This window comes from Anarrhichthys ocellatus, unplaced genomic scaffold (assembly GCF_004355925.1).
Source record: "Anarrhichthys ocellatus isolate YVR2014 unplaced genomic scaffold, GSC_Weel_1.0 scaffold90, whole genome shotgun sequence".
Lineage (NCBI taxonomy): Eukaryota > Metazoa > Chordata > Actinopteri > Perciformes > Anarhichadidae > Anarrhichthys > Anarrhichthys ocellatus.
The window spans coordinates 304,181-321,081 of NW_022280120.1; the positions used below are offsets into that span (position 1 = coordinate 304,181).

General features: G+C 46.8%; 1 protein-coding gene across 3 annotated transcripts in view; it reads right to left on the reverse strand.

Annotated features, from left to right (window-relative positions):
* The window catches only part of iqsec1b (IQ motif and Sec7 domain ArfGEF 1b), a 209,757-nt gene extending 205,262 nt beyond the window's left edge, over positions 1–4,495 (reverse strand). For all 3 annotated transcript variants that reach the window (XM_031875357.1, XM_031875356.1, XM_031875355.1), the window contains exon 1: positions 3,922–4,495. In XM_031875357.1, the coding sequence (XP_031731217.1) occupies positions 3,922–4,202 (281 nt within the window). In that variant the 5' untranslated portion in view covers positions 4,203–4,495. The remainder of the gene's footprint in view (positions 1–3,921) is intronic.
* Between the last annotated feature and the right edge of the window lie 12,406 nt (positions 4,496–16,901).

Here is a 16,901-nt window from a genome sequence, read left to right on the forward strand (position 1 = left end):
TATTGTACTTTGACGCTACAAATTCGAACACATTTTGCAATTAATCAAATCAGTCATCATCTGTCCTCCAGATGCCTTTGAGCAAAGGACGTAAATGAAGCTTAACGTCTGGGGATTTCCTCACACACGTCACGCTGTAACTTTTTATGCGGCTTGATACAAAAAGAAAACTATACAATCAATATTTCAATGTCAATTTGTTCCAATATTGTGAGGTCATAGTCCACACAAACTTTTGTGCTGGGCCCCCCTAAATAGTTAATCCAGCCAGGCCTGAGATTTGATTTGATTGATCTGACCAGTCTTCCTGAAGAAAACAGGTTGTTTGTTCAGCGTTACTGAATGCAACTCCGTCATCCTGCAAATCTTCTCACAGCAAACTGACAAGAGAAGTCTTTTACGTCCCGCTGTTCCAGGCCTCGTATCTCCCAACGCACACATGCAGTGTGACCGCGATAAGAGCTGCGCGAGTTGTGTGAACTTTACCAGCCAAACAAATAGCACAGAGTAAACACAGAGCGCTGGCCCCACCACAGTGGATTAGCTGGTGAAGCACGCTGCGCTGGGAACGACGTGCTCCCACCTCCATCGAAGCAGAAACACTCGGCTCTGGAATAGAAAATCTCTGACAGGCCTTTTTTTCTCGCTCACTCATTACCTGGTGTAACAGGGTGAACCGTCTTGCTGCGTGGTGGCGATAGACTTGCATTATAATGTGTGTGTGTGTGTGTGTGTGTGTGTGTGTGTGTGTGTGTGTCAGAAGGCCTGGGAGGAACAGAGCACCCCCATTGGCCTTCCAGTCAAGGCCGTGGACTGTGCTGCTGCTGCTGCTGACTGCGGTCAACACCAAAAGAACAGCTGACGTAGCCCAACTGTTGACAGAACACAAGGGACAGGACTCCCTCTCAGCTGTGTGTCTGTGTGTGCAGAGGAAGTGCTCTCCGCTAAAACAAATATATACATAATCGCTCAATTTTTAGGCACAGACGTGAACCACGTCGGGGGAACTTCAAACACAAAACCTGTCCGCTCAGGTGTTGAAGGGTCGCACAAGGGTGGACACTCCGGAGAGACCAGCTCCCGGCCTCGATTCCGCATGGATAGCTATTTATAGTTAAAACAATGAGTAAGCAAATATGATAATGATGTCATGAGGTTTTTTAAAAAGGCCTCACGGTGTTGCACTCGGTGCAAAAAGAAACAGAACCGGGTTGTAGGTGCAGCTTTTCTTTTGCATTTTGTGAAGACGGTTTGAAAAACGCCGGCCGTACCGCATTCGTCATGTTATCCAAGCTGCTTGGGTGGGATTGCGCTACCGACGTGCCTGCCGTTACTAAAACCTGTGCACTGCGATAGCGACGGTGATGAAGTTGCGGTAATTTAGCAGTAAGCCTCACTGAATGAACTAAACAAAGACAAATGGGTTTTCAGCACCATAAATCCCTCACAGTAGCTTCACTGCTTGATTTGTCTGTGACAGTTTGTCTGACCTTTCGCAAAAATTAGACGTGAACGGCCCCTTACTGCGTCACAACTTGGATAATCAAACTACAGACGGTGGAGCTAATCGTTCACCACCGCAGACGCTGCAATTTCATACCCACTAAGCAAAGGAGGCAGAACGAGGATGGATGGAGGGAAGGAGTGAGGACTATTGCACAGGTATTGCATGGGTATACGATATAAATTAGTCAAACGTCAAGAGATCTCGCCATACCTTTTATCCCTCCTAAGGTCTCTGGTCAGATTGGAACACGGAAGGCGATGTCGCAAATCAATGAGGAGGACAGTTGGGTTTTTGACGTCAATGTGATGAAGTACTTTCATTTTTAAATGAAATGCGTATTGTTGGGCCATTGTAGGGAAAATTAAATAAATAGAAAATGACAGGCAGAGAGAGGGGGAGTATTCCCACAGAATTCTCGGAATTTACGAGATTAGAGTGGTAAATGTATGAAAAGAAAATATCGATATTCTCAGAGAGTGGAGTGGAGTGGTTCTGAGAACAGATCACTAAAAATCTCTGGGATCTTTCTCTCTCTGCTGCTTTTAATTGAGCCATTTTTTAAGAGGAAAAAGATAAGTAATTCTCTGGAGAAGCCCTAGAAAGTGTTTAATAACTGCACAAAACCAAAATAGCCTGGTTACTTATGAACAGTTTTCTAATTCAATTTCCAAGAAGTCTACTATATTGAATTTTGAACTGTGACAGCTGTGAATAGCATTATTAATTGCAAAAAAATGTTGATAATGGATTAATTGTAGTTTATGTCGAAAGTAATTCATCAAACATTCTCTGCTTTTCTCAGTTTTCTATAATTATAAACTAAAGATCTTTGTGTACTATAGTGTTGGTCGGACACAATTAGCAATTTGAGCAAGTTACCCTGGTTTCTGGGAGATTATAAAGGGCATGAGAGTTCTTTTGGGATTAGAGCTTCATGTGTTTAGTCAATAAAATGCCAGGAAATACTGAAAACTCCACATCGGAACTCTCCAGAGTCCAAGATGACGTCTTGAAGTTGATAATGTCTTCTGACCAACAGTCTAAAACCCAAAAGAGATTCAACTGAATTAATATAACTCATCTTTTTCGAGGCCAAAATAATTCATGCAGGCGAGTATTTCACAGTTTCTTCTTGTTTAATCGTCCCATTGCCCGCGTGTAAAGGCCTTGACTGTACTTTTAAGAGACGCAAGATTAATTATTACTGACATGACGTAATTAAACATAATAGTATACATATTTAAGAGAAAAAATAACTAACACCTGGTTACAACGCATTAGTGATCATAACATAACAAAAATAAACAAAAAGAAACATACATTACAATCGTTACATCTGTACTGTACCTTTAAGAGGCGCAGAATTAATTACAACTAAGATGATATCAATATTTAATTTTTTTTAAACGTCAATACCGGCGTATCTCGACACAGTCCTGGATCGGGGCTAATCGATACACTGTGATACACACATTGGGATTTCATCCGCATGGCATGACTGCTGCTTAATGATGTGTGACGAACCGAAGTTTAACAAAAAAAAATAAAAAAAATCACATAAATTGACCACGCTCAGAACATGCAATATGTTCAGAAGTACTGCATGTAGAGTGGGTGACCTCAGAAGGTGTTGAGCTTGCCTTCAAAAGCGCTTATAAAACATTACACAACAATGAGGAACCACGTGATTGAAAAGCTTAGGACTACTCTGTTGACATGCAGTAAAACAGAACTGCGTTCTCTCGCGATACAGCCCGCACGGGGACTTCCGTTTTTTTCCACCTCAAATTGTGCTGTGCAGCCTTTAATGGAACACTTCTGAATCAACAGTGATAGTAGCGCTGGGCAGCTCTCCAAAGCAACGTCACTTCAAATGAAAATTATTATTTTAAATTTTTTTTTAAAAAGGTCGAGAGGAAAATAAGTCAACACATCTGTCTTCAGAAAAACATCCAACTGTGCTCGTCGCCTCAGCAAACAGCGGCACCAAAAAGATGCGTAAAGCCGTTTCTTCACAACAAACCACCTCTCCTGACACAATACAACAAACAACAACAAAGTCACGCCCACCGGTCCGGACTTTACACCGCGACGGTGTGATATACACTTTAAAGAAATATGACGGTCGTGGTTTTAATAGACAGCCTTGGGGGATCCATATTACGCAATACGCGTGCAAAGCGTGCGCAGCCCTCTGTGTATGTGTGCGCGTGTGTGTGTGAGCCTGAAACGATCCCTGGCAATGTATGAGGGATTACACAGATAAATTAAGAGTGCGTGACAAAGTGGCAGATAAGTGTGCATTCGACGCGGTTGCGTGGTCGGAGGTAACACAGAACGCACGCGAGGGGCACACACCGTCGGGATCCAGCGCCCCTGCGTTTTGGGCAGAGGAACCCATGTGGACAACTTACTTTTCCTGCGCCGCGTTCTCCTTGATGGCTACCAGGGCGGAGTGGTTGCCCTGCTGGAGCCTGCAGGTGGCCAGGTGCCGCTGGTGCTGGTCCTTCAGGCACACGTTCTCCTTGCAGAGGTCCGTCACCTGGAGCTCCAGCTCCTCGATTCTGACCCGCTGCTTCTCCAGCAGCCCCTGCTGCGTCTCGATGATCTTGTTCAGCTCTGCGAGGTACTCCGCCGCCTTGCTGGGGTTCTCTGACGGGTTCTCCATCTCGTAAAAGCCCCGTTGCCCATCCATCGGGGAGGCGATATAACCACACACCAGCCAGAAGAAGAAAACAAGAAGCCCTTTCTCCCTCTTTACTCACGCGCGCACTCGCGCGCTCAGTAGTAGCGAGACTGAGCGCTGTCAAATCCAGAGATCCTCCTCCGCTCCGACATGGCTGCTGGGTTGTTTTTGTCGGGTAGTTCTGGCAGCTTTTAACCGTGAAGTTGGCCCGGGTTCGGGTACGCTGCTGTACGCCGCCCGCCGCCGCGTCCACACTACGCTCTGCACCGCAACAACCTAACTAACCTCCAGTCAGCCGCTCTGTACATGGTGATGGGGGGGGGGGGGGGGGGCGTTTAACTCGTTCGGTGCTGGAGGTTCAGCGCTCCGGCTGCTGCGCGTGCCGAGGAGATTTGTGTTTTCTCGGGAAAAAGAACAGAGAGACACCGAGTTTGTTCGAAGCATCTACTCAACAGGTTTCCTTTCCAAATCACAGGTGCGCGCGCTCACCTCGTCGGCCGTGCGCACTGGAGCGTGGTGTCAGCTGTGTGTTTGCTCGTGCAAGAGGTAGTAGCAGGCTCATCACTCTCCTCCCCTCCACCGGCGTGCAACAACGGCAGTTCGATTCGCCTGGAAGGCTGGAAAAAGCTTGATCAGACGGGGTTGACCCTTTAATAATTATTACAGAAATAAATTTATGTTAAGAGATCATTTAGAATAATCCACCTTTAAAACTTTTTGGAAAACCTTGTTAAAATTATATCTATTATGGTGCTGTCAAGAGCATTCCAAGCATGGTGACAAATGAGCTGCTGGGTCCCAATAAGTAACAAAAATGAATTTAGCAATATGCTTTATGTAATCTCAGCTAAACTAACCCTATGTTGTCACGTTTCCCTTACCATAACCAAGGGGGCGTGGCGAGATGGGTGTGCCATGAGCAGGCAGCAACCTCTGGTTCTGCCAAGGGAAGCCGATATGGAAGTGTCATAAAACTTGCATTCTCTCTACTGGCCATCAGGGGGCAGCTCCTGCTGTTAAAAAAATAAGTCTGATTGTATATTAGTCTATGAGAAATTGACTCTACTTCTCTCTTGATTTATTACCTCAGTAAACATTGTAAACATGAGTTTATGGTCTCAATCTCTAGTTTCAAGTCTTCATCAATACAGCTTGATGTTCATTTAGTAAATGATGGTCCATTTAGAGTCAAATAGACCATAAAGCAGAGTATGCTTTAGGGTGGGCTTACTGTGATTGACAGGTCACTGTCGCTACCAGAGACTTTTAAGGCTTTGCAGCGTCACTCTTCCGCATTCCAAATATGGTCACTTCTGTTCATCGTTTGTGGAAAAAACAACATGACAGCTATATTCCAAGATGGCAACAGCGAAATTGCTAAACTCAAGGCTTTAAAACAACAGTCCACAAACCAACCTCAAACGCAACACTGACATATTCTCTACGACGATACGAGGAACATTTTAGTGTTACGGGTCCCAGGAATGGTACCACAGCAACAAAATGAATATCCTGTAGGAGAAATGGAGACACGAGGCATTCAATTCTTCCAGATTACATCTTATTCTTAACTTGAAAAACAACATTCAACACGAACACCACTGTGTGTGTTGCAGCAGTCTCTATTACATTCTCCTACTGTTTCTGAAATGTACAAGTGTCAAACAGTCTGGTTATCTTACAATTCTTGACAAACATGCATTCACCACAAATAGCACAATACATATTCAGTGTACTTTTCACAGTATTCCATGATACATCAAGTACACTTAATCACCTGTACATGAGGGATTTAGGGCAACTGTAAAGATACAGTGCAATTTACAGCAATTCTCAACTGTATTTATAACAAGCTATATTAAACAGTCTGAAAATAGATTTGACCTTGACACTTATGATGGACCTGCATATCACACATAGAGCTACAAAACAAGTTCACTGAAGAACGTTTAAACAGCAGCATGTGCAGCATTAAGCTCTATAAACTGACATTAACTAATGTGCAATTCTGTCTTTATCCCTGCTCTGAAACTCAAGGCACTTGTTCTGAACTAAAATTACTCACATTGTACACACATGCTTTAAACTCATCTTCAGTATAGTAAACAAAACTCTCAATCTACAACATTAATTTTTCCTACATTCACAAGTTAACATTTCATATATACTAACTGCTAACTCTCCAAAATATACTTATTCACAAGGCACTGAAACATATCAACACTTTCTGTAACTAACGGCAGTGTGAGAGCCCAAATAATTACTTTGTGAAGTAGATCACATTAGCGACATCCCTGCAAGACAACATTCAGGTAAAACCACCTGCGTAGGCACGGCATGGCAGCTAGCTTACCTGCTAAGGCTAAACCCGCGGCTCAAGACCGTCGCGGATTTCCAAACTACATATTTACACTTTCACGCTCAACATAACTTCACAAAGCCTTACGAAATCAGTGTGCACATACAGTATTGTTTCCCAAGAGTGAGCATTGGCCGTTTTCCCCAGTACTAACCTGAAGGACACAGGTAAAGTTTAGCAGAAATGAAGACACGAGGCGTTCAGTTCTTCTTCCAGATTACATCTGAGGAGTGAGCGGGAGTCACACCCTAAAGCAACCTGCGCACATCTGCTCCGGTGTCAATAGTTCCTCCTGAGGCGCTGCAATTCTTTACTGTCCCTCTGTACGGTCCATAAATTATGTTTAGATACACTCTGTACTCATTACTTCAATCCCTAAGATCATGTTCTACGTATTAAGTCGTTCAAAATAAACAATGACAAATTAAATCATAAATTAACATCAATGTGGTCACATTTTTGGGTGTGTCACACGCTCCCCGACAAACAAAAGTGGCTCCTGATACTTGACTGTTACTTTTCCTGATACCCCTTTCAACTCATAAGAATACACATACAAAATAAAGACACCCTACAAATGTATGAGGTACCCAAGACCTTAAAGGGTGTTCTAGATACTCCATACTAATAACTGTCACCTATTTAATAGCAATGAATGGGATAGGTGACTGGGAGATATGTGGTTGGGATGATGTGTGCGGGTTGGGCTGAGTGTAAGTATGACTGTGGGTGTTGGTATGTATACAATGTTGGCTGTATCCCTATAGCACTAACAAAGAGTAGTGGCTGGTAGGTTGGTTGACCAAGGGTGGGGTAAGTAAACATCTGGCCAGGTCGCCTTTCTCTGGTGGACCTCCTTAGCGCAGGGTGAGTGTTGGGCCCAGTCTCTTGGACTTCTCCATCTGAATCATCTGCCTGCAGCAACACCGGTTCCTCGCAAAGCTCAGGTTCAACAACGCGTGATGTACACTCATGTCGTCCCTCTTGGTCCTCTTCAACTGCACTTTCTCTTTCATGCTCGGGTCCTGCTGGAATGGATTCTTCCAAGCGAGCTCTAATTGGTTCATGACTGAGTGATGGCTCATTGGTGGTTCTTGGATGAGGAATGCTCCTGTCCGCTGTTGGCAGTTCCCTTGGTATCCGCAACCAATGAGGTGCTCCCTCATCTTCCTCAGAGTCACTCAGGTCACTGATCCTTGTCTGTCCAGTGGTTTCCATTGGCTTTTCTGGCCTCCCTTTTCTTCATTTGTGACTTATCTGGTGTGGTCAAGATTGTCTCATTTACTGGTAAGTCATTCACTTGGAGCAACAGGTTCCGGTGAAGAGTGCGAATGGGACGACCCCCAGTCTCTGGGCTAACCTTGTAGACTGCGTTATCACTAAGTTGTTCTCTGACAATGTATATTTTTCTTTTCCAGTAGGGTTTCAGTTTACCTGGACCTCCTCTTTCAGTTAGGTTGCGGACCAGAACTCTGTCTCCCGGCTGAAGGGTGACTCCTTTGTTCCGCTTGTCATAATAGCGTTTGCCTTTTGCACTTGAATGCTGACTGTTGGTACTTGCTATCCTGTAAGCTTCGATCATTTTCTCTCTCCATCTTTCTGCATATCCACTTGGAGTGGTCGTTTCATTCTCTCCTACAAGTCCAAACAGCAAATCGATGGAAGACGCGGGTGCCGGCCGTAGAGCAGGTAATATGGCTAGTAGCCTGTCGATTCGTGCTTAGTGTAGTTGTATGCATGAATGATGTGAGGTAGGTGATCCTTCCAGCTCTCCTTCTCTTTTTCTCCTAATGTCCTGAGCATTTGTAACAAAGTCCGATTGAACCTCTCCGCAGGATTGCCTTGCGGATGGTATGGGGAAGTTCTGGAATGATTCATGCCAGCCAGCTGTCTGAGAGTCCTGAACAGTTAATTCTCAAACTCCCGACCTTGATCATGATGGAGTTTAGTTGGGTACCCGAACCGAGGGATGAAATCGCTGAAGAACCGGTCAGCTGCTGTCTTGCCAGCCTTGTTTTTGGTTGGGTATGCTTGTGCGAATCTGGTGAAGTGGTCGACCACCACCAAGATGTACTCATATCCCCCTCGGCTGGTCTCAAGGTAGAGAAAGTCAATACATACGAGCTCAAGCGGTGAGCTTGATGTGAGACTCCCCATCGGTGCTCTATCATGTGTTACTGTTTTGTTCTGCATTATAGAGCGGCACTTTTTGGTGATGTACTCCTCAATCTCTCTTTTCATGAACGGCCAATAAAATCGTTCTCTCACCAGGCTCAGAACTCTTTCCACACCGACATGTCCCATATTCTCATGTAGATGCGTGAGGATTGTCTTTTTGTAAGTGGCGGGCAGTACTAATTGTTTGCGACCCAGGGTCTCCCTATAGAGAAGGGCATTCTCTACATGTAGTCTGCTCCACTCTCGTGACAACTTTCTTGTGGGCTTGTCGAATGTCCTGCGCCCTTCCGCCGTTATCTCAGAACTCTTCATCTTTAACTCCAAAATGTTTCCAATCATAGGGTCTTTCTGTTGCTCACTTACAAGCTCATCATGGCTGATCACTGGGAAGTGTCCCGAGGGTGCCTGCGGCTGTGCTGTCATGTTGAGGGCTGCCACCCATGCTACATCTCCCTGCTGGGCTGTTTTCGCCCCCTCCCAGGTGGGGCACACTGCCTCATCTGAAAGTGTCTCTGAGCACTGACTCATGAGGATATTAATGTCAAGGAGACAACGTGAGAGGGTGTCTGCGTCGCCGTTCTGTTTGCCTGGCCGATACCTGATTTCAAAGTCGAAGTCTTCAAGCTCTCCTACCCAGCGATGGCCCACTGCATTAAGCTTGGCTGTGCTCATCACATAAGTTAAGGGGTTATTATCAGTGTACACAATAAAATGGGGGGCATAGTACAAATAATCCCTAAACTTGTCAGAAACTGCCCACTTCAAGGCCAGAAACTCAAGCTTTCCACTGTGGAGGTGGTAGTTCTGTTCAGCTGGGGTTAGTGTGCGTGACCCATAGCCAATCACTCTCATTTTACCCTCCTGCTTTTGGAAAAGAACAGCTCCAAGGCCCTGCTATGAAGCATCAGTGTTGAGTATGAAGGGACAATCGAAATCTAGGTAAGCCAACACTGGTGGGTTTGTTAGAATGTGAATGACGTGCTCAAGGGTCTGTTGTTGAGCACTGTTACACTCTACTGGGGTTCGCGAGGGGAGTTGGGGCCCCTTTGTCTTTGCTCTTTTTGGCTTTGGTTGTGCGGAACTGGACTCTACTTGGAGCAGCTCATATAGCGGTCTGGCTACGCGTGAAAAGTTCTGCACATATGATCTGTAGTAGCTTAAGAAACCTAAGTCTCCTAACCAACTGTTTGTGGAGTTTTCGCTTTCAAAGCCTGCACTGCCTTTAAGTCTTTTGGGTCCACTCTCACCCCCTCTGCAGACACTAGCCGGCCCACGTACCTAAACTCTTTGCGGAGTAGCTCGCACTTTTCTGGTCTCAGCTTGACTCCGTGATGCTGCAAAGCTTTAAGTACATGGTGCAACACTTCGACATGCTCCTCAAAGGACCGGGAAAAGCAGAGGACGTCATCCAGATAAGGGATGCAACACTCGTCTCTCAATGTGTCGAGCATCTCTTCCATACTTCTTTGGAAGGCGGCTGGCGCTTTCGACAAGCCAAAAGGGATCCTGACCCACTCATACAGACCCCATGGAGTTGTGAAAGCAGTCAGGTGTCTGGATCCCTCAGCCATAAAGCCTTGGTGGTAGGCTTTGCCTTGGTCTAAGATGGAGAACCAGCTGTAGCCTCCCAGTGAGTCGATCAAGTCCTGTATGCGGGGTAGGGGGTGTCGATCCGGCACAGTCTTTTTGTTCAACAGCCGGTAATCGACACACAGATGCAATGACCCATCCTTTTTTCTCACACACACGATAGGTGCGGCATATGGCGACCGTGACTTCACAATCCAACCTTTCACGAGCAAGTCCTGGACGTACTCTTTAACTTCCTTTTACAGTGGCTTGGGGATTGATACATAAGCCTTCTGCACAAGGATGTCGTCCTTGAGCCTGATGGACATTTGGAGAGATGGGATACATCCAATGTCATGGCTGTCTTTAGCAAATGCTGCAGACTCCTCATACAGCATTTCCTCTACAATGTGTTGTTGTTCTGGACTGAGATGGAGGGATCCTTGGCTGAAATCCTTGGGACTGCGTCCAATCACTGAAAAAGAGACCTCAATTATTTCGGGAGCGGCATAGCACTCACGTAGTCTCTCCCATGCTTTGCGTAAAGCCAGCTTGGGGTTGCTTACATGCACGGAGCGTATGCGTTTCATCTGTTCACTCGATTCCCTCCCCAGCCATTTAGTCATAAGGTCCATTTCTTGGGTTGCTGTGAGGTTCACTTCGCCAGTGGCATTGGTGAATGAGGAACACCATGCAAGGTAATTTTGAGGCTTATCATCGAATTGGTAAAGTCCTGAATTGACAAGATCTCGCCGTGCTAAATACTGTGCCAAAGGTTCTGACGGTGGTGCTGTGTTAGCTGGAGGAATCTGTTGTGGAACATATGTACATTCACAATGGGGTTTGTTCTTCTGACATCAGGCTTAGTCTCTAATATAGTCTGACCAGGTAAAATTGGTGTAGGTATATGCCTGCCGTCAGCTTTTTCAGACTTTGGCTTGTTGTTGGCAGGTTGTGAAATGTCTGACGTAGGCGGATGCCATGTTATGAAGCTGGCGTTTGATTCTGCGTGGAATGAGGAAGCACCAGGTAAGACTGACAAGAGTGGAGCGGAAAACTCAAGATTCATTTGTGATTGAACAAATTCACTGGTTCGTTCAATTTGAACCCTTTCTGCTTCAGATTTTCTGTCTCCACCTGCAACCTGCACTCCTTCGGCATCTTCCAGCACTTGAGCCTCCACTATGGCCGCCTCAGCTTCTCGATGTAGAATAATTACTTCCAACTCTGTGTCTATTCTTGCTGTTGCCAACTGATTTTCAGCTTCTCTGGCAGCCTTTTCCATTTTCAGTTTAGCCTCCTGGCTAGCATATGCTGCTCTCACTTTAGCAGCTTCTGCTTTAGCCCGAGCGCGAGCCACACCTGCCGATGATGCTGTTGTCTTGCTACTCCTGGCACTGGATACAGACAATTTGTCGTTGCCTGCCATCTTGACCACTTTGAAACATCCAATGCTTGCTTTTTCACTGTAGTGTTCTCGTTCAGTGTGTCGAAACTCTGATTTAAACACTGAGCTAAACCACAGTTAATGAAGACAGAGTCGTAGTAATTTTCACCCTTTTTACTGTCACTTTGTTCCTTTAACATGTTGTGTGGTGAAAACTGAAAATACAAACAATACAAAATATTCAGTCTGATTGTAAATACAAACATACATAGATCATTTGTATATCATCAAACATTCATAGCTTTGTTCCAAACTTACATATAATACAAACCTATTTAAGTGACCCATCCAACCCATTTGTCAAGAAATCTTTACTGATATAAAAGGCCCACTATGTCCAATGTCAAGTAGAGTAACTTACAGCATTGCTCCTAGGATGCTTCCAGGTGGATGCGAGCAGATTACACCTCTGAGCATGCGGCTCTCTTTTGTTTGACTACAACCAATGAAGCTACCAAAACCGGAAGTGACACACCGGAAGTGGGAAAAACCCGGAAGTGGAAAGAACCGGAAGTGATCATGACGTGAACGAAAAAACAACATTACAATACCATATTTTCGTCTCGTAATGAACATAAACAAATTATCTATACAAAGTAGAAAAATGCTTTTAAAGGCAACACAGTGAGAGTTCAAATTGAAAGATATGGAAGAAATGACATCTTTTGCTTTTTGCTTGGTGTAGATTACTATTTTTTTTACCTAGCTTTGTTTTTTTAACACTCAATGGCTGAAGGAGGAAAAACCGATTTGTGAGTTGGGATTTAACCGTGGGATTAAACTCTTTGTCAACAAAGAAAGGAGTGCGGAGGATTTCAGTATTAGAAATATTATAAGTAGGATTAAATAACACCCCTAGTGGTGAGTAGAAGTGTCACAATAATAAGAATGTCAAAATATGTTAGAGTCACAAAATATTTACTTATGGAATGTATTATGTTTACAATATTCTTACTTGTAGAGGATATTATGTTACAGTATTTTACTCATTGAATGTATTAAACCATAGAAGTATAGTCACTAAAGGTATTAAAACACTGTATGAATAGTTTTGAGGGTCAGAAAGGGAACATTTTGAGTGAGACTTTACAGAGGTGCAGCAGAGGACAGAGGGGTGGACAACTGACCACCAGGACCTGAGGAGGAGTCCGGACGACTTCAACCAAACACTGAGATGATAACTGCCCCAAGCCAGGAGGGGCTATTGAATTTCGGCCAATCACAGAGGCTGATACTGGACATTTAAACTTTCGGACAGAGACTTTTAAATATAGGCTTAGTTCCAGAGGGTTTTTGCCAGAGGTCGCGCCGTTACCACTCTGGGTAGATTACCAGCTGGGCTGGGCTATTTAGTGGGCCTTGTGAGAACTCTGCCCTGGGGACATATTGATATCGATAGAGTAATTCAGTTTGCAACTGTTCTAGCTTCTCTTGTTTATTAAATACTTTTTGATTGTTAACCGGATCCAGTTCATTTTTGGTGCGACTGGAAAGTCCAGCGGTCTGGGTCTCCCCTGAAAATATCTAACCCTAACAGGAGGATGGAGTTTGTCTTTAAGTGAACAGCATTTGGTAAATTAACTGCATTTGTTTTTACATCTGCAGTAGCTTTAATATGCTTGTTTATATATTATTATTTGTACAACTTGTTTTTATGAAGATGGATTTTTGTTTGGTTTTATATGTGATAGGAACTATTGTTACATCCAATGTTGCTCTGGGGATATATTTAGCCAGTGTTGGCAACTTGGCGACTTTCTCGCTAAACCTGGCAACTTTCCAAACCCTCATGGCGACTTTATTTTTGTCAAAAGCTACTAGTGACAAATCTAGCGACTGGTGTTGTTGGTGACTTTTCTGGAGGTTTTGACTCTTTGAAAGCACGTATCGTTCTGCACGCGGGAGCTGCCGTGAACGAGCAACGGGACGTGCCGTGAACGAGCAGCGGGAGGTGCCGTGAGCCGCCCCAAAGCACTCACAGGCGGCTACTCGCGCAGCAGTCCCAGCTGCAGTCAGAGCAGAGAGGAGACGCACTCTCGGCGTATTCTCTGCAGTTAGTGTATTTTTGTTTCAGCTGCAGGACAGCAGTGAAGGCCCAGGTATAAGATGCACGGCCCCCCACTGTCTCCTTCAATGCCCACTCATTCAAGTCGGTTACACTTCCTCTTGGATGAGTGTTTTCAATTTGGCACCTAAGTTTATTTAGAGGTTAACGCTCTCTCTCTGCAGAGTAAACCAATTCTAGTAGCTCATAAGTGATCATTGAGAGACATTTTTATATGAGTCCATGCATTGTTTTTTAGGAAAATCCTCCTCATTCCTGTCCACTAGTTTATGGTTGGTGGAGATTCATGTTCCTGAGGAGTTTTCTCAGTCGTCACTCAACCAGTGAGTGACTCAGCTTTTACAACAGGTGGAATATTTTAACATCGACAACAAATGGAAAATATGCAGATTATATCAGGTCCATATCAGGCCTGGGCGAGCCGATCGCCGGCAGCATAGACTAGCTCTAGGGACGTGGAACGTCACCTCGGTAGCGGGGAAAGAGCCAGAGCTGGTGCAGGAGGTGGAGCGGTACCAGCTAGATATAGTTGGACTCACCTCCACACACAGCACTGTCTCTGGAACCAAGCTCCTGGAGAGGGGTTGGACTTTGTCCTTTTCCGGAGTTGCACAGGGTGAGGCGCCGGGCGGGAGTGGGGATACTCACAAGCCCCCGCTGTGTTGGAGTTCTCCCCGGAGAATGAGAGTCAGCGTTGAACTCCTGGGGGACTTCAACGCTCACGTGGGCAATGACGGAGAAACCTGGGGGGTGGTGATTGGGAGGAACGGCTTGCCCGATCTGAACCCGAGTCGTGTCTCGTTATTGGACTTCTGTGCTAGCCACGGTTTGGCCATAATGAACACCATGTTCAAATATAAGGTGTCTCATAAGTGTACCTGGTACCAGAACACCTTAGGCCGGAGATCAATGATCGACTTTGTAATCGTATCATCTGATTTGCGGCCGTATGTCTTGGACACTCGGGTGAAGAGAGGAGCAGAGCTGTCAACTGATCACCACCTGGTGGTGAGTTGGATCAGATGGCAGGGGAACCGGTTGGAAAGACCCGGCAAGCCCAAACGTGTAGTGAGGGTGAACTGGGAACGTCTGGCGGAGGACCCTGTCCGGGATGTCTTCAACTCCCACCTCCGGAAGAACTTCTCACACATCCCGAGGGAGGTTGGGGACATGGAATCCGAATGGACCATGTTCAAAGCCTCTATTGTGGATGCGGCTGCTAGGAGCTGTGGGCGGAAGGACATCGGTGCCTGTCGTGGCGGCAACCCGAGAACCCGGTGGTGGACACCGGATGTGAGGGAAACCGTGAAGCTGAAGAAGGAGATCTTCAAGGCCTGGTTGGCCCAGGGGTCTCCTGAAGCAGATGACAGGTACTGGCAGGCCAGAAGGGCTGCAGCTGCGGTGGTCACGGATGCTAAAACTCGGGCATGGGAGGAGTTCGGGGAGGCCATGGACAAGGACTTTCGGTTGGCCTCAAGGAGGTTCTGGCAAACCATCCGACGGGCTTACCCCAGGCTGTTCTCAGCGGGGGGAGAACTGCTGACCCGGACGAGGGACATCGTCGGGCAGAGGCCGCTGAGGTAGTTAGAAAGCTCCTTGGTGGCAAGGCGCCGGGGGTGGATGAGATCCGCCCTGAGATGCTGAAGGCGCTGGACACGGTTGGGCTGTCCTGGCTGACACGCCTCTTCAATGTCGCATGGGGGTCGGGATCAGTGCCCATGGACTGGCAAAAGGGGGACCGGAGAGTGTGCTCTAATTACCGGGGTATCACACTACTCAGCCTCCCGGGGAAGGCTTATGCCAGGGTGCTGGAAAGGAGGCTCCGACCGTTTGTCGAACCTCAGATTCAAGAGGAGCAGTGCGGATTCCGTCCCGGCCGTGGAACAGTGGACCAGCTCTTTACCCTCACAAGACTACTGGAGGGATTCTGGGAGTTTGTCCAACCAGTCTACATGTGCTTTGTGGACTTGGAGAAGGCTTTCGACCGGGTCCCTCGGGGGTTCTTGTGGGGGGTGCTGCGGGAATATGGGGTGCCGGACCCGGGCGATCTGGTCTCTGTACGACTGCAGTAGGAGCTGTGTCCGCATTCTCGGCAATAACTCAGACACGTTCCCGGTGGGTGTTGGCCTCCGCCAGGGCTGCCCTTTGTCTCCGGTCCTGTTCGTGACTTTCATGGACAGGATATCTAGGCGCAGCCTGGGGGCGGAGAACGTCAAGTTTGGGGGTCTCGGGATCGCCTCTCTGCTGTTTGCAGATGATGTGGTCCTGTTAGCCTCCTCAGATCGTGACCTCCAGCATTCACTGGGGCTGTTTGCAGCCGAGTGTGAAGCAGCGGGGATGAGAGTTAGCACCTCCAAATCTGAGGCCATGGTGCTCTGCCGGAAACCGGTGGATTGCTCCCTCCAGGTGGGGACGGAGTGCCTACCTCAAGCGAAGGAGTTCAAGTATCTCGGGGTCTTGTTCACGAGTGAGGGTAAGATGGAGTGGGAGATCGACAGGCGGATCGGTGCAGCTGCAGCAGTAAAGCAGGCGCTGCACCGGACCGTCTTGGTGAAGAGGGAGCTGAGCCGGAAGGCAAAGCTCTCAATTTACTGGTCGGTCTACGTTCCTACCCTCACCTATGGTCACGAACTCTGGGTCGTGACCGAAAGGACAAGGTCGCGGCTACAAGCGGCCGAAATGAGTTTCCTCCGTAGGGTGGCCTTAGAGATAGGGTAAGGAGCTCGGTTATCAGGAGGGAACTTGGAGTCGAGCCGCTACTCCTTCGCGTCGAAATGAGTCAGCTGAGGTGGTTCGGGCATCTAATTAGGATGCCTCCTGGATGCCTCCCACTGGAGGTTTTCCAGGCACGTCCAACTGGAGGAGACCCCGGGGAAGACCAAGCACACGCTGGAGGGATTATATCTCCCAGCTGGCCTGGGAACGCCTCGGGATCCCCCAGAATGAGCTGGAACATGTTGCTGGGGAGAGGGAAGTCTGGGTCAGCCTGCTTGGCCTGCTGCCACCGCGACCCGACCCCGGATAAGCGGAGGAAAATGGATGGATGGATGGATATATCAGGTTCAGTCATAACGTCATGAAATGAATATA